The 24,705-nt window shown below is 41.7% G+C and overlaps 1 protein-coding gene across 1 annotated transcript in view; it reads left to right on the forward strand.

The window, feature by feature from the left end:
* The window catches only part of LOC133961072 (voltage-dependent R-type calcium channel subunit alpha-1E), a 74,388-nt gene that overhangs the window by 5,344 nt on the left and 44,339 nt on the right, over positions 1 to 24,705 (forward strand). The window contains exons 2-4 of the mRNA XM_062396018.1: positions 14,580 to 14,846; positions 20,390 to 20,495; positions 20,699 to 20,838. Coding sequence (XP_062252002.1) covers positions 14,580 to 14,846; positions 20,390 to 20,495; positions 20,699 to 20,838 — 513 coding nt within the window. The remainder of the gene's footprint in view (positions 1 to 14,579; positions 14,847 to 20,389; positions 20,496 to 20,698; positions 20,839 to 24,705) is intronic.

Here is a 24,705-nt window from a genome sequence, read left to right on the forward strand (position 1 = left end):
ACAAAAACTGAGATTTGTGAACAATTCAGAAAGTGCTTGTATATCTAATGGGGGACCTGATCTCAATACATGCAATATTTAGATAAAGTGGCCAATCAGGCAAGCTGTGTTCCAACTGTGTTGATAATCCCCTAGAAACACAGGTTACTTTTAAAGTTGATATTATTCTCTCTTATCAAGTTATTTTGTTATGTCTGTATTTTTTCTTTCATGAAAATAACTTTGAATGAATATATATTTCACCTTTGTAGAACATCCATAACTCTCTGTCCTCTTCCTCTGGCTGAGCCTTTTTTTCCAAGAGAAAACATCCACTCGATTTGATCCCCTGTAATCTGTTGTATTTGATCAAACTGAAGTGTTCGGTGAAGCTGCACTATGGGATGGAAAAGGCAATAATGTAGTCACTGGAAACAGTGACACCACCACTGGCTTCAATCTGTCTGCTTCTCTTCAGTGTTTGTCTTCCCACAAGCCATTAGCTCTGAAAGAGCGCTTGCACTCTGCCGGCCTCAGAGGACCTCGCATGTCGGTTTGTTCACAACCTGTTGAGCCGTTAGTCAGACAGAGATTCAGGAGGGAAGTCAAAGGGATTTACAAAGTTTGCTACTGAGTCTGTTTATTCACACTTTCTCATTCTCATTTGTCTCACGAGAAACCAAGCGAGTGGATGGATGTTTTGCACAGAGGCGTAATTGGACAAAAAGGTAATCTAAATCTCGGGGGAACCTTTTTGTTCCTACCAATTTTAAAAGATTTGCTTAAGTAGACTTCTTATGCCCCAGCCAGGTTTAATTTACTCTCCCTCTTGTTGTCAGACTTACTGTAGCCATTTTAAACTTAATTCAGGGTCAATGTACAGGTTCTATTAAGGGCATCACAGCCTCTTTCATCAGTGCTTTACTCCTGAAGCTTTGACGCTTAATTAGGCCTGACCCTTTCTAATTTCATCAGTATAGAACCGAGAGAGAGAGAATCTGCCTTCCCTCCATATCGGTGTCCTTCTCCTTCATAATTGTCTTCCTGTAAGAGTCAGACAGACACCAAGTGCAGTGTAAATGTCAGAGCTGTTTGTCATAAGTGAATTATTAATGACGACACGCTGAAAATACATTTTCCCCACCACAAAACCCTGTGTGTGTCAAACGATATGCCGAATGGAAGAGGCAGCATTATTGAGAGGGAGAGAGAGAATGTGCATCGAGGGACAATTGTTGAAATGTTGGTTGGCTCGCACGCACACACACACAACGCTTAGATGGGGTTTTCATTTAATTCGAACTGGCTTATTTGTTTTATGACAAGGATGTATTTGGTTTCGCTGCACTCAGCGTACAGAGATTCTCATTAACTGATAAATTGATATACGGCTGCACTCATTCACTCGCTCGCCCTCTATGTTTTGGTTTGTCTTTGTGCTCTCTCTCTTTCTCTCTCTCCATCTCTCTCTCTCTTTCTCTGTCTGAATGGACAAATGTGGCAAACTGAAACTACTGTTGACATCACAGAGATTGAAAGTGATCATGAGTTGCTGTGATGTGTGATCTGTCGGGCGATGGCAGCGTCCATCAAAACTAAATGTAGCCCCGGGGTGTAATATGCAGACAGTGAAGGGATGGGAAAGAGTGAAGCAGTGCAACAAACATAATAAAGATAGCTGCAGAGTGAAGGGGTATCAACATTTAAAAAAAGAAAATGTTTGCATGGTCTCACGTTGCCCCCTACTTGTAGTCGTTTTTTTTTTATATATGAGCTGGTAAATATAGATATAATTTTCACCATTTTAGTTTTGTATGTTAGCAGCTTGACAAGAACGGGAATGTACCAAACTTCAATTCATAGTTTTACATACATTTAAAACGGGCACCATGACAGAATGTATGAACTAAATTTCATGGTCATTGTCCATTCAGTCTGTACCAATGCCATCCATGCATCCATCCATACATAGAGCTGATCCTTTTAAGGGAAGCTGGAGCCAATCCCAGCTGACGTTTAGTGACTCAATCTGCAGAAAATCCCATGCAGACACAGGAAAAACATTCAAACTCTCAGCAGTGGACTAACAGACCAGTATTTGCCCTTTTGTGTTAGTTCAGAGCAGAACACCATCATATGGCCTATATTGTGTCTCCCCACAGAGGAACACCTGGGTGTCCTCATTCCCTGATTCTTTCAGTATTACATTACATGTTACTATTATGCATCTGTATGCTCTTGCCCTGCTTCACTGACACCAGCTACGTCTCCTGAGGGAACTTTATGAAATATGGCCCCTGGTCCTCCCGAGCACCACCACGTGACTCATTTACTATTGCATATTCACATTCAGATGGGCTTACACTAACTTGCACACACACTGAGACTCACACAATGAATATGGTTTGCAGGCACTGGTGTAGATCAACTTTTATTAACTGTTTAATAAAAAAAGACCTTTATTGTGCTGATAACTCCCATGCTTTGAGGAATCTCTGAGATAATGCTTCAGGCTGTGTGCTTGAAGGAAAATGTCCAATTGATTTATTTAATTTATGTCTTTATTTTAGAAGAATGTGTGGTAAAGGTCTAATTGTGTTTCCTCTGCTTTGGTGAAATAATTCAGAAAACCACCGAAGCATCATAAAGTGAGAAACAAGTCCATCTTCCATCAGTGTTTGTCTAAACATAAACGTTTTAGTCGTTAAACAAATTATCTTAAATATGAATAGATAATTTGATATTTCAACTTCATGAATTCGCACTTTAAAGGTTTATTTGAAGATGGGATTCATCCTCAGCTCCTCTGAACCAAAGGGGTTCCCAATAGTTTCTATGCCAAGGACCTGCATCTAGAATAAGCCTCTGGAGGGGACCCCCCATTTTTAAACTTTTTTAAATTACGTGTGCAATATGAAGGCAAAAATCCAAAATCAAACTTACAGTTTCTTAATCTATTTCCCTTAATATAGGTGGTACCAAGGAGGTATTCCGTGGTTGTGGCAGTTTTTGCAGCTGAGTCATCTTCAGTCTGGTGGTCTGATGGTCTTTTTCTTTTTTTAAATACGTTAGCAGGAGGCAGCAAGCTACATCTCAGGCACACAGCAACTTGCTGATGCAGGGGCCTCTCGATTCTGATTGGCTTGAGCGCTGTCTGTTTTTTTATAATTAAAACTTTGGCATTAGAAGAAAAAAAAGATTGGCAACCAAGCACACTTCGATTTCGATATGCAGTGATAAACAACATATTTCATTTAATAATTTTATTTTTATTGTCCCCCCCATTTCCCTTACAGTTTCTTTGCACCCCCCCCCCCCCCCCCCCCGGCACCCCCTGGGGACCCCCACTTTGAAAAGCAGGGCTCTGAGCAGCTTATTTGCTGTACAGGTTCTGCTGGAGGTGAAAATAGAAATACAGCACTTTGTGTTGACCTCCCGTACAGCCCTGTGATACGACACCAGTTAGCACAGGAAGCAATATGACCTGCTCCACCTGTCTGTCTGTGTGTCTGTGTGTCTGTGTGTGTGTGTGTTTGATTGTGTGTGTGTGTGTGTGTGCGTGTGCGTGTGTGTGCTCGCTCCCACAGATAAATAAAACAACCTGCTGTAATGATGTTTGTTTTCCACACACATTTAACCCACCCCCTTCTTACAATAGGAGTAGGCTTCGAGCTAACAGGAGGGAGGAGGTGATGTGGCTACTGAACCTGCCTGTTGGTTAACAGGTTGTAAAATGTCAAGTTGTAAATGAGAAATTCAACCAAACAAAAAGGTGAAATGAATGGTTGCTTTAGCAACATCATTATAATATTACTATATGGCAAGATATAAATGAAATATATCTACCAAACATGCGTCTTTCTCTTTTTGCCTGTGAGCTGTATTGATTTCACAATTTGAAATGACAGCTTTAATACTCAATTTACCATTTCATAGCTGTGCGTTTGTGTGTTATATTCACACATGCTAAAATTATAGCCATCATGTGCACCCTGTCGTAGACCTTGTAATCTCTCCCCGTCCTTTCGTTCAAAGCCTCGGATTTGAATATCAAAGATGATTGTGCTGTGTGTTCTGAGAGTTCAATGCTGTTTAGAGTCATTGGAGCAAATAATACCTTTGTAGTGCCACATGATTTCTTTCTATCGCTGACGCTTTTGAGCCGAACGGGCTCAGAATGCAGAACGAGCAGAATCTTTATCGAAATTGTCTATTTTGGACCCTTAATTTGAGATTACAATTCAGTGATGGGTCAGATTTTAATGTGTGTGGGTAGCATCAAGATCCCCACATTAGCTACAGTTTTGTTTGAGGGAATGAGCCAAAGACATGCCTGGAGTGTGTGTGTGTGGGGGGGGGGTTATTCTTCACATCCATCTCTCACTGCAGCTGTGTGACTTATGTTTCCCCGGGAAGGTGTAGTTCTGACAAATGGGTGAGGAAGGATGCTGTGCAAGCAAAGTGAGTCTTCATCAATATCCAGCACGGCAGCAGCAAAGTGAGACTCCAGCGCCATGTCTGTGACCTCTAGTGGAGCCTCTGAGAGCTGTTCGGGCGCATGCATGCATTCACGAGACAAATGGGTGCTGCTTGGCCTGTGGTGGTGATGTCATCTGGAACCAGCAGGTGAAAGAGGCATGAGCTGGAGGGGTTCACGGAGCAGGGGAATGATGAGAATAGAATTTCCGGAGAATGATTCACGCAGAGGCACAATGAGAAGAAGAAAGTGACACCGAGCATAGTTTTAAGTTTTAAAGCTTTAATTAGTTGTAATTCAGCTCCGTCCTCCTCACACCGGATCCCTCCTTGCATGTCGAAAAACCTGGGACCGAGAAGGGATCAATCATGTTAACATCTTTATCGTATTGGGACAAAGTTTGATTTGATCCTGTGTGTGTATTAAATTAGCCCCTTGTTGCCCAGCAGAGGGCATTCAAAATCCACACTCTTTGTGATTCATCGCAGCTTCGGCCAAGCTTGTCGGCACAGTATGTTTTCCAGATCGGAGCAGATGCCGCGGTAGAAGCTGTTGGATAATGATGTTGTGAGAAAGGCTGTCGTGTGGAGGGGAAATCAAGCAAATCTGATCTGCAGCTGCTGGGAAAGTCTTAATAATCTGAATAAGTCGAAACTATTTGGCAGAAACCCTTAGGCTGGGACTTTATGATTAGATTGTAGAATTCTTGAGTTTTGGGGGTTTATTTGGCAATGGTTAAATCCCAGAGCTAAAAGAGGAAAACTCATGTACCTCAGGACCTGTCCAGGATATGTCCTGCCTTGGATGGATGATGTGCTACCTCGCATTCAGTCCAGGTTTTGGTTTAATCAGAGGCGGGCAGAGGCCAGGAAGGAGAGTTTTGGGTTAAATCCAGAGGTCCTAAATCTTTTCTCCCAGACTCTCGTCTCCAGTCCGCTACATTCCTCTCTATGCTCCATTCGTGTGCGCTGTGCAATACATAGCTTTTCCAGGCCTTAGGGGTCCTTCGCCAATTCACCAGCCTACACCGGCAGTCTGCTCATGCCTGTTTCCAGCCCTTGCAGATGCCTGGTAAATTTACTGCAGCCTGTTAACAATATTGATCTGTTTGGCTGCCAGTATGATTATTAACATTCTTCTCATTCACTCATAGTTTTGAGCCAGAAAGATATATGGACAACAGTAAGGTTTAATTTATAAAGGTAAATGGCTGCAGCAGCAAGCAATCGCTGCAAATACCTTATTCATGACTTTTTTTTATTATTAGCCCACCACCTGCCTTCTGCTCATTGTTTATTATGATGGACTTCCATTGTCTGGATTTGATGCTTTTCTTTATTCTCCTTTTGGTTTTGCACCATGTTTTCTAAGAAATGTCTCTCAACGTCTCTATTAACCTGCAGTATAATCGAATTCTCCAAAGCACATATATGTGTCTCACTCTCCCTGTACAAGCAAACAACATTTTTGTTTTTTATTTTGCAAGTATGGCCATGAACGATGTCACAAAGTGAATAAAAGTGCACAAAAAGAAGACACTTTTCCATAGGGAATTAACCTTTAATGACCGGATAGTCTCGATGTACAACAGCATCGGTTTTTGTTCAATTCTTACATTTTTCTGTTTGTCATATTTAAATGAGGGAATACACTGCATACATATTGTTGACACAATTACAGTGACTGAACAATATCTAAACACGATATTAAAACTGATTATTGTCTGGCACATTGAATAATGTAGTGCCATCATTTGTCACTAGGTGGAGATAATCTCTCAGCGATCTTACTGCCCACATCTACAATTTCCTCTATGGTAGATGGTTATTCCCGAATGAGGCAGATTTAAGAAAAAAAACATGATGTGACAGGGATGTTAGTGACATGATTTCATGTTAAATAAAAAAGCTAATTTGATCATACCATTTGAATATTAGACAAAATCTGGAATTGTCATCTAGTTGCTATATGTAGGCAAACACTTGAGACAAACCTGCCATGACATCCAATTGTTTTTGCACAGTTGATTCCTCGATTAACTGTTTAAATGAAAAATTAATGAATTAAAGCTCTGGTTAGAGTCTGTAACGTTTTCTAGATTTCGCCAATGGTCTGATGTGGCTCCTGATGACTTCCCCACAAGCTAAGAAAATTAAGAAAATCACTTAAAATCTCTCATATTCTTTTGCAACCAGTCCAAGTTATAGCTTTAAAAAGTTGTTTCATTAGTATTACAAGTGGTGAATCAGGCTTTTAGCATCTCAAACAGCTGTCTAAATGTCTGTGTTTGTTTCTTGTTATCTGGTTGATAACTGCAGCAGATCATTCAGTGACCTATTGGTATTTAATTGGACCAGTCTAAACTGGCTTTATGCAGAAACCAGGTTAAAATGCTCGTGGACGATGGTCATAACTCAGCTCCCCATGGGGGCCGATGATTTATATAGGTTATTCCTTAATGTCTAGGGTTATGGCGACTGATTCACAGGGCTGAGAATAGGGGCCATGTCAGTTCAGTTGCTAGGAAACAAGTAGGAGGAAGACAACAGTGGAAGGCAGAAATCTGGGCTGGGTAGAGCCAAGGAGAGAGGGAGGGGGAGAGAGAGGGTAAGACAGCTGGAGAAATTGAGGTGGGAGAGAGAGAGACAGACGAATTGTGCCGCCGGGTAAATGTGTTTCATCACATTTTCCTTCAGGCGCTGATCAAGGCCATGGAGAGAAATCAACAGTGCTGCTATTTCCATGCTGTATAACAGGGAGATGACTATTGATTCAGTCAAACCCTCTTGTTATTATTCCTGTTTCTGTGATCAAAAACACTTTGCCAGTTTAAAGCCCAGAAATTGAAATGGTGGTTGAGATCATTGTTGACACAAACACACACACGTACACACACGCACATACACACAGACACACACACACACACACACACACACACACACACACACACACACACACACACACACAGACACGGAGGTCCTCTCATGTCCTAAGCATTACCATGTCAATGAAGCTAAATATAGCACAATCTCCGGGCCCCTTCATCTCACCACATCAATAGGTCTGGCTTGGCCGTCAGTCTGTCCTTCATGTGTTTGACCCGAGCTTTTCTTTGTCGTTTAAATCTTGGCTCAGGCCGATGGCACACTGACGGCCCAGCGGTTAGTTTTTTTGTAAGTTTGAGCATGAACCAATATGAAAGATAATTGGTGAGAACTTCTGACAAAAATTGACAGTATGTGAAGCGGGTGTTTATAAGAGAACAATATCCAAAATAACACATCTTTGGTCGTAAAAGTGTGTTTAGGTTCATTACTGCTACATATTTTCATCATATGTCATTGTCTCAAACCAACAGTAGCAGTGGCTCAAACATATGTTCTTTCAAGTCTCCAACTGTGGAACATACGCATTTCCGTAAGGCAGTGGAAAAGCAGTCCCTCAATTTTAAACATTGTATCATTTTATTTGCCAGTCTGTTTATGCTTTAACCAATATTAATGAATTTGTCCCACATTCAGCTGAATACGTCAGCTGTGTGAACAGACTGTGTGAACAGATTGTTTTCGTGCTGATGCAGTTCTGTGATCTCCACCATACCACATTTGGACTACAAAAATATGACTATCTTTTCAAGTAGAAAAAGTCCCATTCAGGGCGCAATTCTATCTAATGGGAACGAACAGCAATACCACATAACATAAATCATTACACTCCAAAGTAGAGACTTGTTTTTAGGTAACGTTAGTTTAAGTTAAGCTTGCATGTGTTTGTCTGTGCGTGTGTGTGTTAAAGACCAGGTTCAAATGTGCACAGGTAGGAGTCGAGCGTGTGGAGAGGAAGAAAAATGTAATCATCCAGTGTGTTCTTCAGAGACCAGGAGTGAGAAGGAGGGAACAGTAGATCCTAGTAAATGAACACCATATCCAACTGAGTTAGAGCAGACAAACAAAGACCAGACAGGGAGGTACGCCTCCGTGGTCATTAATTCTCAACTTGAAGTTGAATCTGATGTTCATTGAGCTGCTGCCTCTCCACGGTCGCAGTGTATCGCTCCCTCAAGGATGACAACTTTACTTGAATCACTACAAAACAACAATCTGTCTTGGTTTGACAAAACTGTGAGATATTATGTAGATTTTATTTTGATTGATACTCACTTCCAAACAATCTGCTGAAGTTCCCTTAGTTTTTAGTTCCCACTCTTTTGTTTATTGTCTGTTTTTACTTGTTGCAGCAAATAGGAGTAACACCACTTTGCTGATCACATTTTTACCAGTACGTGAAAGCTGGACAGCATCGTCTCTCCGAGGATCTCTTGTTGCCATAGAAACTGTTTTGGCAATGACAGCTGAAAAACAATTTCATGATAGATTACCCTGTCAACAGTCACAGCAACTTACAAGGAAACTTTTCCTCCTCAAATGCACAGTTTTAAGCTTAAAATGAAATAAATGAGATTCTTGTGTGCAATCAAAGTCCTAATACTTCGGGACTGTGAAGCGTGGAGCACGAGCAGGATGCTTCTCTGTGTTAAAACCATAGCATTGATCACAACAGCCTCTCAAAGTGCTGTAATGCATAAGGACTTAGGTTATCCTCCATGTTTGATTTAGCGCCATCCTCAGGCCAAATAATATGATAACACATTGGTTTTTGACTTATTCTCCTCAGTATCTGTACTTGGTTACAAATGTTAACTAAGCTTAATTAAGATGTTGAACTCATAAACCTTAGACAATATGAAGATGGACAACATGACACCTCACTAAAGGTGCCAAAGTGTCTCTGTCGCCCTCTGGTGGCTGGCTGCAGTATAGGTAATTAGTTCTGCTTTGTCCATGTTATTGGATGGGACATGGACACAACAAAGAAGTCAGAAGAACACACCAAAAAAACCTGGTTTCTGTCATTTTTAGTTAGTTCAAGGTTTTTTTAACTATAAATATTAAAACAAGTAGTCATGTATTTACAACGGAGGGTGATTGAGTTAAAAGAAAATGCCAAATATGCACAGATCCGAAACTCTTCCTGGATGTCACGTGTTTTGATGGCACTGTCTCAGTGTGTGTTTTGATCTGCTCTCTTATACCTTCACAATAAAAGCTCCTCCCACAGCTGCCATCACTTATCCACACTGATGAAAATGTGTTGACACGTCTGCATCAGACGGACACACAGATTCCTTATCTGACGTCTCTCTGTCTGTCACACCGCGCTGTGTGAATCATGTGACTTCTCAGTGTAACTCACTACAGTGGCTGCCAGCACTTACTCTGTGCTATTCCAATTACACTACCTCTCATTTAGTCAATGATTGATCTGGCCTGTTTCTTTCTTTATTATGTTTCACTGACCTGCGCTTGGTTTCAAATTAAAGGAAGAATGAAAGAAACAGAAATAGCCAGAGGTATATGTTGATTTACCTAAAGTGTATCATAAGTAAGTGCCTTTCTAAATTGACTGGTCATATGTGGTTCTTGCTGAGTTCATCCCATGGCATGAAGCTGAAGTTGTCATAATATTTCTGTACGTGATATTTTTAGCAGAAACACAGAACACTGACTGAGCTGCACAATCCCTCATTAATGTGTCATTGTCTCTGGCTCCAAATCCATTTCCCAAATCATACAAAATACCCATCAAATCCAAAATGAGCTCAAATCTGTCTAGCATTTATTTGTTTATAGAGAAAAAGGTGCAGGCTACTAAAATGTCTCCTATTTCTGGATTCATGTGGGTTGAACAAAGCACTATCTCATGAATAGAGATCAACAAGTAGAATAAGGTTTGAGAAAAGCCACGAGAACTCAGCACACAGAAACTTGTTGGAATTATGCCGATGCAGCTTGTGTGTTTGCGTTCAGAAACCAAACATGCTGGGGTGAACGGGCGCTGAGTTTTTAACGTCGTTATTTTCCCTCAGGGTAGCTCTAGTTACACAACTATAAATGGAAGCGGTTGATAATGACCAGGTTTCAAATCCAAGCCCACCAGGTATCGCCATCCCCACGTTCTATTTTGACTTCAAATCTTTATTCCCACCTCAGTTCTGTGGCACTACGTCCCATTACCAGAGCAGGGACTGTCAACCTGCTGTCGTGACAGCTGGTTACCTTAGAAACCCCCGCATTTCTCGGCTAGTTTTGCAAAATAGACAACTTTTAATGCCAAGTGATGGTCCTCCAACATTTACACAATGTCTACAATGTCCAATTAGACATCAGTTCTTCAGTTGTGTCTACCATATACAAATTGGTGGTTGTTTTCCATCATATTCTGGTGTTTTAATACAGTTCAAGCTCTTTTAGCTTTACAATAAAATATTTCAGTTCAGTATTTCAGTAGAGGTTCAGTAAAAGACTCAATTTCAGATCTTGAATTCCATAATATTTATCCCTGTTTTCTTGGTTCGGAGCATCAGTTTACTTTGTTGAATCTTACAGTTTTTGAAACTTTTAAAATATGTTTTCTATTCTTTTTAAGTACCATTTGTAACCTGTCTCTTTACTTGATTACTGTCTATACAAGGGAGAAAATCCAAATAAAGATCGATTAATTTAATATCAGCCTTATCAGATATAAACTTATTCACAAATTGGGAAGGGGGTGTTAAGGGGTAGCCCTTGCTACATGAGGGCGTGGTCAGTGTTTCCTCCAGTGTCTCAGTTGTAGCCATTTAACCCTGAAAAAGCTGAAATAATGAAGGAAGACAAATTCAATTTCCCAAATGCTCCATTGATCAGGTATAAAGGTGCAAAGTAATCACTTCATGTATCTTGTAGGTATCTAACAATGAACTGTTTGACCACCTCAGTACCAAAATCCATCCACAACTGCAGACTTGCAACCAGTCATCCAGAAAGGTGTTCACATTAATGCCTAACAGCTGATTTATAAAGCATGTGGCACCAACTCACCTCAGGGCCACTGATGTCAATCACGTTGTGTTGGTAGTACTCAAACAATGCAATGAATATCCCAATTTGTGAATAAGTTTATATCTGATAAGGCTGATATCAAAAGGTGATTTTTAATGTGAGAAAAAAAGGGTATTCAAATCATCACTACATCAAAGACTGTAACTGCTCGCACTCTGCCTCTCTACAGGAAAGATCCATCATCCCGCCGTCATCTCTGTTGCTAACACACAATTATCATAATTCACCCCTCCCCTCTCAGCCAAGAAAGCTGTGACTGCTGCGGCACTCTCTCATCACGGCAGAAAACAATGAAATGATATTGTTTGTGCACTGCGGCGCCGAGAGGGTGGAGGAAGTGACATTTCAATCACACACAGCTGAAACCTCTAAAAAACGAATGAAATGTGATTTTTCTAAAGCAGTTTTTTTTTTTTTTTTTTTTTTTGCTTTATAACTGGAGGGGAAGCTGTATATTTCTCCTGCCTGTATAGAACAAGAAGCAGTTTGTCTGTTGTCTGTTCTATTTTTAATTGTCCATACTGTGATGGAGCACTAATGAGTCAGAGGCCACACACCATTGAACACTGCCTCCGTCACACCACCATCACTAAATACCCATCAGTGTCAGCGTTGTGGTTAATCTCCTGCGGTTCTTCTCCTTGTCTTCTACCTCAATCACTACTACTTCACTATTTCAGATGATGGCTGGTGAATTTGACTTTACTCTCAAGTTTAATGCTCTGTAAGAACATGGTTTTTATTCAGGCATTGTCATATATCTTGCGTTTGCTTTGTGGTGGTGGCCGTTTGTTAAGACCAGAGTTATTTAACATTTGTATTAGTGACATTAAAATGCATTAAATGACCAAAAACCAACAATACGTTTGTCTCACCCCCAAGCCCACCGTTTTCAATCAGAGTAAATCTAAAAAATAACAGACAACCTTTACAAACCTAATTTCATCCGGGCACTGTAAATTGTGAATGCATCTGCCAAGGCCAAACACTCTCTTGATGAAACCACACTTAAATTCACTGGATCCAGTATTTTTTTATTTGGATTAGCACCAAATACTACTCCCCTGAACATGCCAGAATTATTTTCTTCACGATCCATCAATTTCTTCTTTAAGAAATCCATGAAAATGTCAGGCCTCTGATTCAGATCGACACCTTGTTTATTGGATTTTTCCCCCTACGATAAAACATCCTTCCACCAGGTTTAGTGTTAATCTGCCCAGTAGTTTTATGTGTAATGTTGCTAATAAACAAATAAACAAACAAACAAAACCTAATCCAAATGGACAGGGGTGAAAAAACAACCTCCTTAGTGCAGGAAATAACCCAAAACAGACTGGTTGTGTGTATGATAGGCTGCCTGACTGTGTGCAGGTGCAAGCGTTTAACTGTATCCATCATGTCCACGGCATATAGGTGAGCATTTATGTGACATATTGATATACCTTAAGTGTGTTTAATTGTCTTGCTCTTTTACATCTGTGACACAGAGCAATGGAATACAGGCTTCAACACGATACTTTTTAGTGTAATAACTTTACATGATTTGTTGACAATAAAAGACAAAAAAATGATACCAGAATCATCCTGTTACTGCTCCCTGTGCAGTCTGTCAGCCTTGCATTGGTCCCTGCCCTTCACTCCTTGATTGCAACAACCAAACCCTCATGAGACTGTAGATATGATCACTTCCCATCAGCAGCACACAGCAGCATGACCCCCCCCCCCTCACTGTATCATGCCTCTTGCAATAGTAGGTTCCAAACCCTGTAATTAGCCAGAGAAGCTTGCTGTCGTCCTCTTGAGTGAGCTGCTGCGCTCATTTCACAACAGGTGTTTGTTTATTCCTCCTCTCCACACACATACACACACACACACACACAAACACACACACACACACACACACACACACACACACACACACACACACACACACACACACTCCTCCGGATCTGATACGTGACCAGCATCCACTGCGCTCGCCCTGAGGCGTGACCATGCAAGGTGAACAACACAAGTCAAAGCCGAATATCGCAGCGTGGTTTATCTTCAAATTGCTGTTGACCAGTCACGAACAAGAAACGCCTGTTGTCACTCGTCACAGTCGATTGGAGAGAGAAATTTTACGCACATGTTCAGCAAACCGCACAAAACCGCTGTGTGGCTGCCTTTTAATAGTTCGGATAATTACAGTTAATCATGATCTCCTGGTGGAGGCAGTTGCGTCTAATTATTGTTTTCATTTCACTGAGGTTTTTAATAATTCCTTGCAATGCGCTCTGTTGCCTCTCCTCGCGGTTTATATGCGCATGTTAAGCAGCGTGGGTACAGGGTTGGACAGAGGTTATAGCAGAGGTGTGCTGATCCTGTCGCTTTGCATGAGGAGACCCTGTTGTCTTCTCTCCTCTTCCAGAGCGCAGGGGGAACCGGGGGAGATGCTTCCTTCACTATCCCGCTGCAGAGGAGACGGATTCAGGATTCTCTCTTTTTGCGAGTGACGCGTAATTTTCTTCGCGTTGTTTCGAGGGGGCTGAAAGACGCAAAAGTTTTTTTTCCTCTTATTATTTCATTTTTTTTTCCGTCCTGCGCTTACACATGCAGCAGGATAGTGCTCTTGCCGTAGGTGGTCAAAGGAGACAAAGAGAGAGGAGACAGGACTGATGTGCTCTGAATTAGTTAGTGGACTGTTGCCAGTTTATTTAAAAATCCATGGATTAACCTGCTCCTCTCCTCCTCGCTCCGGGGACTGAGGATGGCTGGAGACGTGACCTGTTGCAGCTTCCTCTCTCTTCGCTCTCTTTGCGGTTTGAATGGATAAAACGCAGCAAAATGAAACCAATTCCACAACTTCATCTAATAAGACCACGGGTTCGGTAAAAGAAACGGGATATAATTACTTTTTTTATTCTGTTGATGCCTTTTTTACACACAGCGCACCAATAAGGTGGATCGACGTGCTGCTCTACACGGCTCCTCATCGGATGAAATATCCGTTCATGTTTTGATCTGGTTTGAAGTTTCTTTGTTTTGGGCGATGGACTGAAACTGGACAGGATCTCGCCACACCGAGCGCAGCACCGCGCCCTGCCCTCCAGGAGGACATAACCTCCTTCCCCTTGATCTCTCCTCTCCCGTCTCACTCTCTCTCTGTCTCCTCCCGTGTTGGTGTTTGCTTTTGACAGAATGGCCAGATTTGGAGACGACGTTCCGGGCTTGTTGAGCTCAGGGGATGGAGGGTCCGAGCGCAACCGGAACCGCGATGGCGCGGCGGTGTCCACAGGTGGCATCTCCCCAGCCTTCAAGCAGACCAAAGCGCAGCGCGCCCGCACCATGGCCTTGTACAACCCCATCCCGGTCAGGGAGAACTGCTTCACCGTCAACAGGTCCCTGTTCATCTTTGGCGAGGACAACGTGGTCAGGAAGTACGCCAAAAAAATCATTGAGTGGCCATATCCTTTTTTTCTGCTTCATGGTGAAAATGAAGTGGGTAAGGTGTGAATTACATTAAGGAGTCATGGTCTTCCTGTTGGTCTGTAAACAAATTACTTACATGCGGTATATTTTTCATAAGTTATGACAGGCCCACAAATAGCACATCCCCTCATATTCACACAAGTTGGGGAGAATCTGTGGGGAATTTCAGCACCATGGACAGCACACACAGCACGACGCATGAGAAACCACCAGATAGTACAGCCCACTTCTTTGGTTCATATGAGCTAGATTCATTGGAATATAATGCAATAGAATGCAGTACTATTAGAAAGGGAAAAGACAGAATAAGCACCAGTGTTTGTATTGTTATTCTGATACAACGGAAACCCACAAGTGGGTGAAATTATGTATCAGTTTGACACAGGTTATATAAATAGCTTTATTTAGACAGGAACCACTGCAGAGGAGGAGGAGTTGTCAGTGGAAAGTGGATTATTGGAACAGAGAGGAGGTTCTCCATGTATGGCTCATATATTTTGTGTCAACAAAACACTTTGAAGGCCGGCTGTTGCCATCAGACTCATTGTGTCAGACTCAAATAGCATCCATTTTCATGGTTAATAAGTCATTTGTTAGCAAAAATGTCAAACATTCTTCTCCAATATGATGATTTGTGTGTTTTTCTGTTTTATTTCACTGTAAACTAAATATCTTTGTTTTTTCTGCAACTGATCAAAGAAAAGATGACATTTAAAGACATATCATTGATGTTTTGCACTATTGTACGTTAGGTTAAAGCCCTAAGTCACTTAGTTTTCAGTAGTGCTGTTACATATTATTTGTCTGGTTTTCGCATATTGACTCACTCTTCTATCAAGTGAAAGTTTTTCCTCTGCTTTGTTGAGGAGGAACGACCACACGTGAATGTGCACTTAGTGGCGTGTTTGTGCTTCAGCTCACCAGGTGTCTGGGCCAGGTGTGGCCTCCTCACTTCCATTGTTCTGCTCCATTCAGCAGCTTCCTGACTGACTTACTGGCCCCACTGCTGATTTTTGAAAACCCCAGTAAACAGAATGAGTGTGCTTCTTTTGTTGATTGCAGCTTGTGGTTGCCTTTTTTTCCCGGTGGGCCCCGTTCATTGAGCTGATTAAAAATAGAGACAGGATGAATTTCAATCATCAGCTGAGGTGAAAGGGTTGAAGTGTGTGTCTGTGTGTGTGCACATGCTGTATGTGTGTCATCACAATATAGATAATTAAGTGGTTGGGTCATTACTAACAAATAATTCAACCTTGCCTCCATGCACATACATGTACATACTGGGGCGTGGTAAATGAAAGCATTGTCTGTGCTGTAGTGACCAGAAGAAAAGGAGCCAGACTGAACCACCTCCAGGTTAATGTGCTGTTATGGAGGGAGTGTCTCATTACATCTAATGAGCTCTACTGTATCTGATTAACAGACATTAACAGGAATTATATGTAATGATGTCTGATCCCTGTGTCGTGTGCTATTACAACTAGTCATTACTCACTGAGTCAGACTATATTATATTGTTTGCTAATATGGTTTCAAAGGGAGTGAGGCTGAGCTGACTGATGTCATATTCCGGTCAATGCCCACTGTGGCTGTGATGAGTGGATCACTTCACTATGTTTATGTGGATCCTATTAGTTTGTACACATACTGTACACATATATAAATTATATAAACATACCTCTGAGGACCCTTAATAACAGTGTGTATTCCTTAGCCTGAAGCTTAACCCACGTAGTCCTGCAAGTACAGACTACTCGCTTGAATCATGAACACTACTTTAACCAAAAGAAGAGAAATGTGTGCAAACCAGTTTATTCTCCCACAAACTGTTTTGATTTCAACTTACAGGGGTCAGCGCATCGAATATCAGGATTTCATTTCATGAGGCCTTATGCAATAGAACATGAAGTATTATTGGTTGCCGACAAAAGACATCTGAAGACGTCACCCTGGATATTTTTCACTTTGTTCTGACATTTTCTAGGCAAATTGATTCGTTTAAGGAAGTACTTGCTGGAGTCATCGATTGTGAATTGAATGGTTACTTGCTGCCTTGTTCCCATTGTCTAAAACTCAAAGCCGTCCCAACGCAAATAGAAGCACAAGTGCACATTCACATGCACACAGTCTCCGCAGGACGTCTCCTAAAGGTCAGCCTTGCATTTGGAACACTACTTGCTGCTGTCACTGCGCCATGAGAGGCTCTTCTTTCTCAATTAACAGCAGATGATCAATGCAGGAAATATCCAGAGGCTTCTGGGGTTTGTGTTTGTACTGGAGCCAGCGAGACGTGTGTGTTGGCTTGTGAGAGCGTGTTGCTCTTTATTTTGATATTAGTTTGAGTACATATTTTTTTGAGTACATATTTTTTTTATGTCCCTTTGTGCTGGTTTATAGGTGATTTTATAGGTGTGCTAGTCTGACGTCAGTCGATTGAGGTTGAATTCAATGAAGGCAGGTCGAGGCCCGGCTGTGAAGAGGCAGAGATAATGAAGCAAATGACCTGAGTTTAGTGAGAAGGGCCTGGTGAGAACTGGCAGCTGCTCCTCCTCTCTGATCCCCACTGGGATCCCCCACAGCGGGAAGTTTCCCATTGAGAAGGTACACCTGTAAATAATTGATTGCTTGATTTAATAGAGTTTGTTTCATCAGGGCACACATGAATAACCAAGACCTGCTTACCGTATGACAGACATAGTTTTTCTGTTGTCACTTTATTAAAAATCAAACCTGTTTCAGACACATATGGGACAAAGAGTCCACATTCCAATCCAGTGGAAAGAGAACTTGGTCTGAGTGTGTAGGGCTCCCTCTGAGGCCTTCTATCATGATTTAAATTACATAGGCTCTGATTTCAATAGACTCAACTTAGATTTGAAAAAGTCCATTCATTTCCCTTGAACTAAAGTTTTGCATTCAAATTTGGATTTCAATACTTTCATTATTTCTAATCATAAAAACAGTTTTCTTGCTTATTACCTGCTTTTGAAGTGTATCTGTAGAATATGAAACTAGTATAAATAAGCTAAACTGGACTATTGGGCAGCATTTGTTATCAGGGTTGATCACTTAAAGCAGGCCACTGTAATGTGTAATGATATTCGCATATAGTTTGTTAGCCAAATCTGTTCAGTTGATAATATCTTTATTATCTTAGCCATATTTTAATAACAGCACAGTTTGAATAACTTGAATAAATAGAGATTTAATTTGTAGTCTATCAGTCTCTTCATTTTTGAGACACAAACAGAGTCTGGCATGATTTCCCTCCAAAATGAAGATTACACCCCTGTCCTTTCTCTAAATCTTTTTATATTTGATACTGTTCTCCACCTGTGGCTCAAACACATAAACCCACATGCTGCAGATAATTCACAGGTTTCCAATAAGCCCGACTCAGATGCCCATGATTCATTTTTATTTTCAACTCTATGCAATAATAATCGGAGGGGCGCAGGCCCAATCTGGGCTGGAGCGCGCTCACAGATGAACGTGGCATCACACTCTGTCTCCGTTTCTATTTTTACACAATTGTTTGAGGAATCAAGGCTGAGTGCCAGCGTCACTGTGACTCACAGGATTGCTCACGAGACACCTTGTTGCTAAAGCTGGAAGACGGTCTTTGATCCACGTCACACGCACCAGCCGACATCCAGGCTCGTATGAATGTCTTGATATATCAGATTTTTTTGTCAAGACAGTTAGGTGATTTATTTGATTGATACAGGCTTGGTTTACTTCAAGATCCACCATGTAGTGGTTATAATTAGTACATCATGAAGTGTGTGCGGGCGTGCATGCGTGTGCGCGAGCTCAGCTGCCGTCTTGTAGCATTGACTTTTGGACGGATGAGAAGCCTGTTGCCGTGGATACCTCCCCTCCTCTGTTTCTATCTTCTTTTTCTCTCTTTTCACCCTTTTCCCACCCATTCCTGTTTACTGTGTGGGAACCATAGACTGTATATAAATAGGATTCGGGCGTTGGGGCCAGCTAGAGGCTACTTCTTGAAAATCTCAAAACAAACTTGAAAAAAGCCCCCGCGCTTGAGATAGACCAACTCTTTTTACGATTTGTTTTTGTGTTCATCGTCTGCCGGCTTTTATTTTATTTTATCTTTTTTTTTTTTAAGTTCTCAGCAATTGCTTGCATCCACTGAGTCGGTGTGTGCCACAGCCTTGGTTTAAGTCAGAACTCCCCTGGGCATGTGGGAGATTATGGTATTTGCTCTGCTTGTTTAGCTTCTCATTGCTCACACGTCCCTGAATAACCCTGCTGGATACGACTGCCAGCGCAGCATCGACCTGTCCGGTGTCAGTCTCCCATTGCCTCCTCCTCACCCACCTATTTCACAAGCTTCTCACTCTGGATATAACCATCTTCTTCTCCTCCGCCGATCACCCTTTATTGCCCACATCATTTTCAGTCTTCCGCTCTCCCTTCCTGTGTCATCGCTGCAGATTTAAGCTCCCTTCCTTCCTATACCTCTCCTCCACACAACCGGGAAAGAGGGGACCACCCACGCAGAGCATTAGATACGGTGCACATTGATGCTCTAAGCTCAACCCCAGAGCAGCCAGAGTTTGACTGACAACAATACAGGTCCTACAGAACAGACTGTAAAGATTGTAGAAAGAGTCGCCCTGTTTATAGGAGCGCAACTCAGGCCCACCCACTCACCCCTCCTTGATAAACCTTCTGTTGTCATTGTGTTTGTGAGTGTGTGTGTGTGTGTCCTTGTGTTGCTGTCTGTTGCAGCTGACCTCTGATAAGGTGAAGCCAGTGTCTGGTTGAGTCTGGAGTCGCAGGGCTTATTACATTCCACATTAATTCTGTTCCATATAGAGGAATGATTGTTGAAGCTTGTCGACCTTTGCTTACGCGACACACTGCTGGGCCTGATGTATTTCAATTAAATTAAAAAAAAATGTCAAGGCCTCTTCTGTATCTGAAATGAACGTCCCTAAAACAGATGTTCTATGTGCTGTATAAATGTACTGTGATTTCTAAAGCTTTTTATTACACTACACACATCAGAAATAATGCTGAGCTCCGACGACTACCAGCACATGAGTGTGACCTAGAATCTTTGAGCTTTCTCTGTATCTGTCCCATGTGCACTTTTGTTATTGTCAATAAATCCCATCAATAAGATGTGATGCAGTGGGTAGTTCCATTGCCTCACAGCAAGGAGGTTCCTGGTTCGAATCCTAAGCCAAGGTTTCTCTGTGTGGAGTTTACATGTTTTAATGAGTCGGTGAGGGTTTTCTTTAGTAACTCTGGAGCCTCCGACAGTCATAAGACATTCAGATTGGTTAGGTCATTGGAGATTCAAAATTGTATGTCGTCTGTCTGTGAATGGATTTTTGTCTCTGTATGTTGACCCTGCGATTCGCTTGTGATCGCTCCTGCATGTAAACCCACCTCTCACCTGAGGATATATATATATATAATAAACAGCTGTATTCAGTGATGTAAGTCACTTATAAGTTTGCTAAGTTCCTTAACTTGAGCCTTCTACTCCATTCGAGTACATGATCCTCGCCACCATAATCGCCAACTGTATCGTCCTGGCTCTGGAGCAGCACCTCCCTGGAGAGGACAAAACACCCATGTCCAAGAGATTGGTGAGATATTCACACCTGGAAACATCTGCATTTACCACGGACACACACACACACTTCTTAATCTTCCGTTGAGTTGTTACAATTAAACAAATAGTTCTAAAATGCTTCAATAAACAAAGATGCACCCTTCATGCTTCCATTTCAGGTCAGATTGAACTAATTCAAACCAGTTATCTGATTGCTCTCTTGCTTTGCATTAACAGGAGAAGACAGAGCCCTACTTCATCGGGATGTTCTGTTTTGAGGCCGGAATAAAGATCATCGCCCTGGGCTTTGTATTTCATAAAGGTTCCTACCTCAGGAACGGATGGAACGTCATGGACTTCATCGTGGTTCTCAGTGGGTGAGTTGAACTGTGTGTGTCTGTGTGTCTGTGTGTGTCTTTGTACAGGCAGATCTGTGAAACAGGATTATGAATTCAAAGCGATGGTGATTCTGTGGGATTTGTTGGATTCCAAATGCACAGTATGTTCTTGGACTCTTTCTATTTGTTTGGGTTTTTTATATACAGTTCAGTTATTCCTGGCTGGTTTGTTCTAGTTTGTCTGTCTGCTTCCTTTTCGCTTGCCGCTCTACAACACCTACACAGGAAATCTTTATTTAATTTTGTTTTTAATTTATTGCCAAGGCTTGTTTGATTAAGATTAGTTGGATCTTTTGGAGGTAAGAGAGTTTGGTGATGGTAACTCGTGTCACTGGAGATTGTTTCTTTTTGTAGTTGGTTCTCATTCCCTTCAAAAGCACCCCGCAGTTTGTCTCCATGTCCTCTTAATGTTAAACTACCTGATTGGTTTTATCTGGCCTCAAAGATAATTACAGCTGGCTGTAATCTGTGAAGCAATGGAAATGTATGTGGCGCTCTCTGATAGTACCACCCACAGGAAGCAAATATGAAGTGAAGTGTATCGGTCCCAGTACAGAACCTTGTGGAACTCCATGACTTACTTTAATGTGCGTGGAGGTGTCACTGTTAACATTAACATATTGGAATTTAAGTACGACTTAATGTTAACATAACTTTTGTTTATAACAAGAAAACGCCAAATTCAATTTAAACCTCTGAACATCATATTGGATTAATCGGAGGGCAGAGGATGTTGTGAACTGATCTCATATCATGAGCAACTGTTGACTGTTGTGAGGTGGTTAAAGCTCATAAACCATCACCCCTGTCTATGTACTTAAAGTTCATCATTTATACTGCAGTAAATGAACCAAGGGGGTTTATATTGACCAGTTAGTCAGTTCAGTGGGGAGTTGTTATATTAAAGGGCATTTCAAACCAGTTCCCTTCCCAAGAGAGGTCCTTCCACTTCAGTGCATAAATGTTTATGGTTTAAGAGGAGGACCTTGATGAGACATCAGATTAATGCTAAGACCTCTCTATCTGCTTCTTTTACACGTACACACACACACACAAATTAAATATGAATCACAGCAGAGTAATACAAAGGGTGGCAGACAGGGCTCTGAATTCTACCTGATTCTTGCTGTTCAATTATTGATGACCTGAGCTCAGGCTTCTTAACAAAGTGCCGCTGTTGGAGAGAGGAAGGATGCAAGGTTGTAAGGAGTAGAAAAAAGGAGGGGATAAGAGAATGAGCGATTGTAGTGAAGGGGAGTGGCTGCTGACTCTCCAGCATGTTGATCAGCTGATATTCGGCAGGCGTGAGGACTCAGCCCCTCGGTAAATTACTATACGACCAAAATTAGAAACTTAATTAAAAAACAGGGAGACAGACACATGCTAATGGATGTTCTAATTTCACTTGCCTCAATAGTGACAGAGAGGACGAGACTCCAGTGACTCTCCCAATGGGGACAGATGCTGTAATCAGACTTCACCTTTAACTGAGCTCTTTGTATGGATGAGACAGCACTTATTGATGAGGTTTGTTGTCTCTGGTACAGGGGTCAGCTTGTGGTGAGGTTTGATCCAGTCTGGGCCCTGATGCCATTTGTCATCCACTCTCTCCCCTGCTTTTCCTGTTGCTGTATATTCAAAAATGCATTTACATATAATCTGAATCAACAAATTCTCATCAAGCTTTCTCTGCAATTTCCTGAACAATGATTTGGAAGTAAGATGAAGGTACAAAATAAAACATAGAACAGCAAAGGCATTTATTCCCATCTTCTGTGCCGTGGATTGAATTTGAGTCACTGATTGTGAGTAAGTAAGGAGACGGATTCGATCTGGATGAAATTGGCTCCCAGGTCTGATTATATTAATATTCAGGATGATGGAGTGAGCTGCGGAAAGATTCCTCTCTAAATTATCATTCTGGCCACAGCAAAGATAAATTAATGAAAATGTTCTCGCTCTGTCTGACACACACTTACACACACCACACACACACACACACCGCATACACACAGACACAGACACACACACACACACACACACACACAAACACACGCTCACTCACCTACAGGCCATCGCTTGAGATTGCAACCCTATTAGAGAGTGAATGAAGCTTATGAGATCTGCTGATATTAGATGAGTCACCAGTGCTGTCTATCAGTTAGTAATTAGGAAGTCACACTGTGTAACAAATGCACTAAAGACCCCCACAACCTCCACAGGCAGTATGCACACAAAGTCATACAAATATGGTTTAACAATGATCAACAAAAATAAGCAAAATTAAAATTTCGGTTATGATCAATCTTCCTATTCATTTACAGTCATATAGATTGTCCGTTTTATATTTACTCTGTAAAACACTGAATAGCTGTTCTTATATGATGAATAGGAGACAGATACATTGGAATGTTCGCAATTTTGTGCGGTTTGATTGAAGTTGAGGGATCTGTCAGTCGTTGGCGGAGGAGTGAGCTCCAGTGCCGTTCTAGCTGTAAGTCACAGCAAGAGGATAAAATACACAGTAGTCTAGACAGTCTTAAACAAAGTTTGGGTTTTTGAAAGCCTTTATCACAAATCTTGTAAAAATCAACTTACTTCTAACTCAGTGATCCCTGACTCAATGGTATACACACAATCGGCAAAATATGTGGCACCCTATATCCACACAGAGCATCACTGATTCAGATACACCTCAGACACTCTTTTCTCATGAATATTTAAATATTGTTATTTTGTTGACGTGATCTGTTACACACAAACTTTTACTGCACCCCTGTCCATCCTGGGAAAAGGATCCTTCACTTGTGACATGTGATTTTGGGGATTTTTCTCCCTCTGATAAACAAGTTTATTTGGGGGGTCGTTTTTTCTTCACCCCTGTCGATGGGGTTAAGGACAGAGGATGCCACACCATGTTCGGAAGGTTGAGCCCAATGAGGCAAATTCTGGCTTGTGAATATAGGCTTTACAAATAGATTTGGTTTGTGATTAGGTAAAGCTAAAAAATGAACCATTAAATCAGAAACAAGGTAATTTACCTCCGGCAAAGAGCCCTCTTCCAGATTCATACTGGCAGAAGCCTTAATTTCAACCCTACTGTGTTGCAGATTTTTTTTTTCCATTGAGGAATAACACTTGCCTGTTAAAGCTCAGACCAAAAAACCTGCTAACCTTCCCTCCACTGATACCACTGACTCACGCCGCATTATGTGTAAACATGTGTAATTACGGAAGCATTTGCTAAAGGTGTCAACACTGGAGGCCATGATTACCTCAGCAAGATGCCATGGTGTTTCAGGATGGTTTTACACAGAGAGAGTGGGAGGGAGCTATGAAAAAAACAGATGGCACTGGCTGCTTCCTCGAAGGCTGTTGTGGTGTAGTTGAGAACTGTTGTGATTGAAATTCAAATATGGGGGGGGGGGGGGGCAAACTACTGCTGCTGAGAAGGCAAGAACTGAGAAAAAGATGAGCGGAGAGAAAAGAAAAATGGATAATGAGGAGCAAAGACAAAAGGAGAGAAGGAGATGAGACTGGAGGAAATAAGAGGGATGCCTCTATGCGTAATCGTACGCATTAATTGGCACCTTCACTGTCTCACTCGCTAGCAAGGCCTCCATTAGACTGGCAACAGTTGGCAGAGGGGGCCGCCCACCAAGGGTTTGTGTCATCACTTTGTGCCAGACACTTGGAGTGGTGGGGGTGGAGGGAATAATGAGAGTAAAGCTGTGGAGACCCGAGAAAAGAGCATTTCAACTTTGACTTCAAAGAGCAGGATCGCTTTAGACGAGAGGAGAAGGAGGAGTTGTTTATGTCTCCTTCAGAAAAAGCTTGTAAGATAGC

Source organism: Platichthys flesus, chromosome 9, assembly GCF_949316205.1.
Source record: "Platichthys flesus chromosome 9, fPlaFle2.1, whole genome shotgun sequence".
In the NCBI taxonomy this organism is placed as follows: domain Eukaryota; kingdom Metazoa; phylum Chordata; class Actinopteri; order Pleuronectiformes; family Pleuronectidae; genus Platichthys; species Platichthys flesus.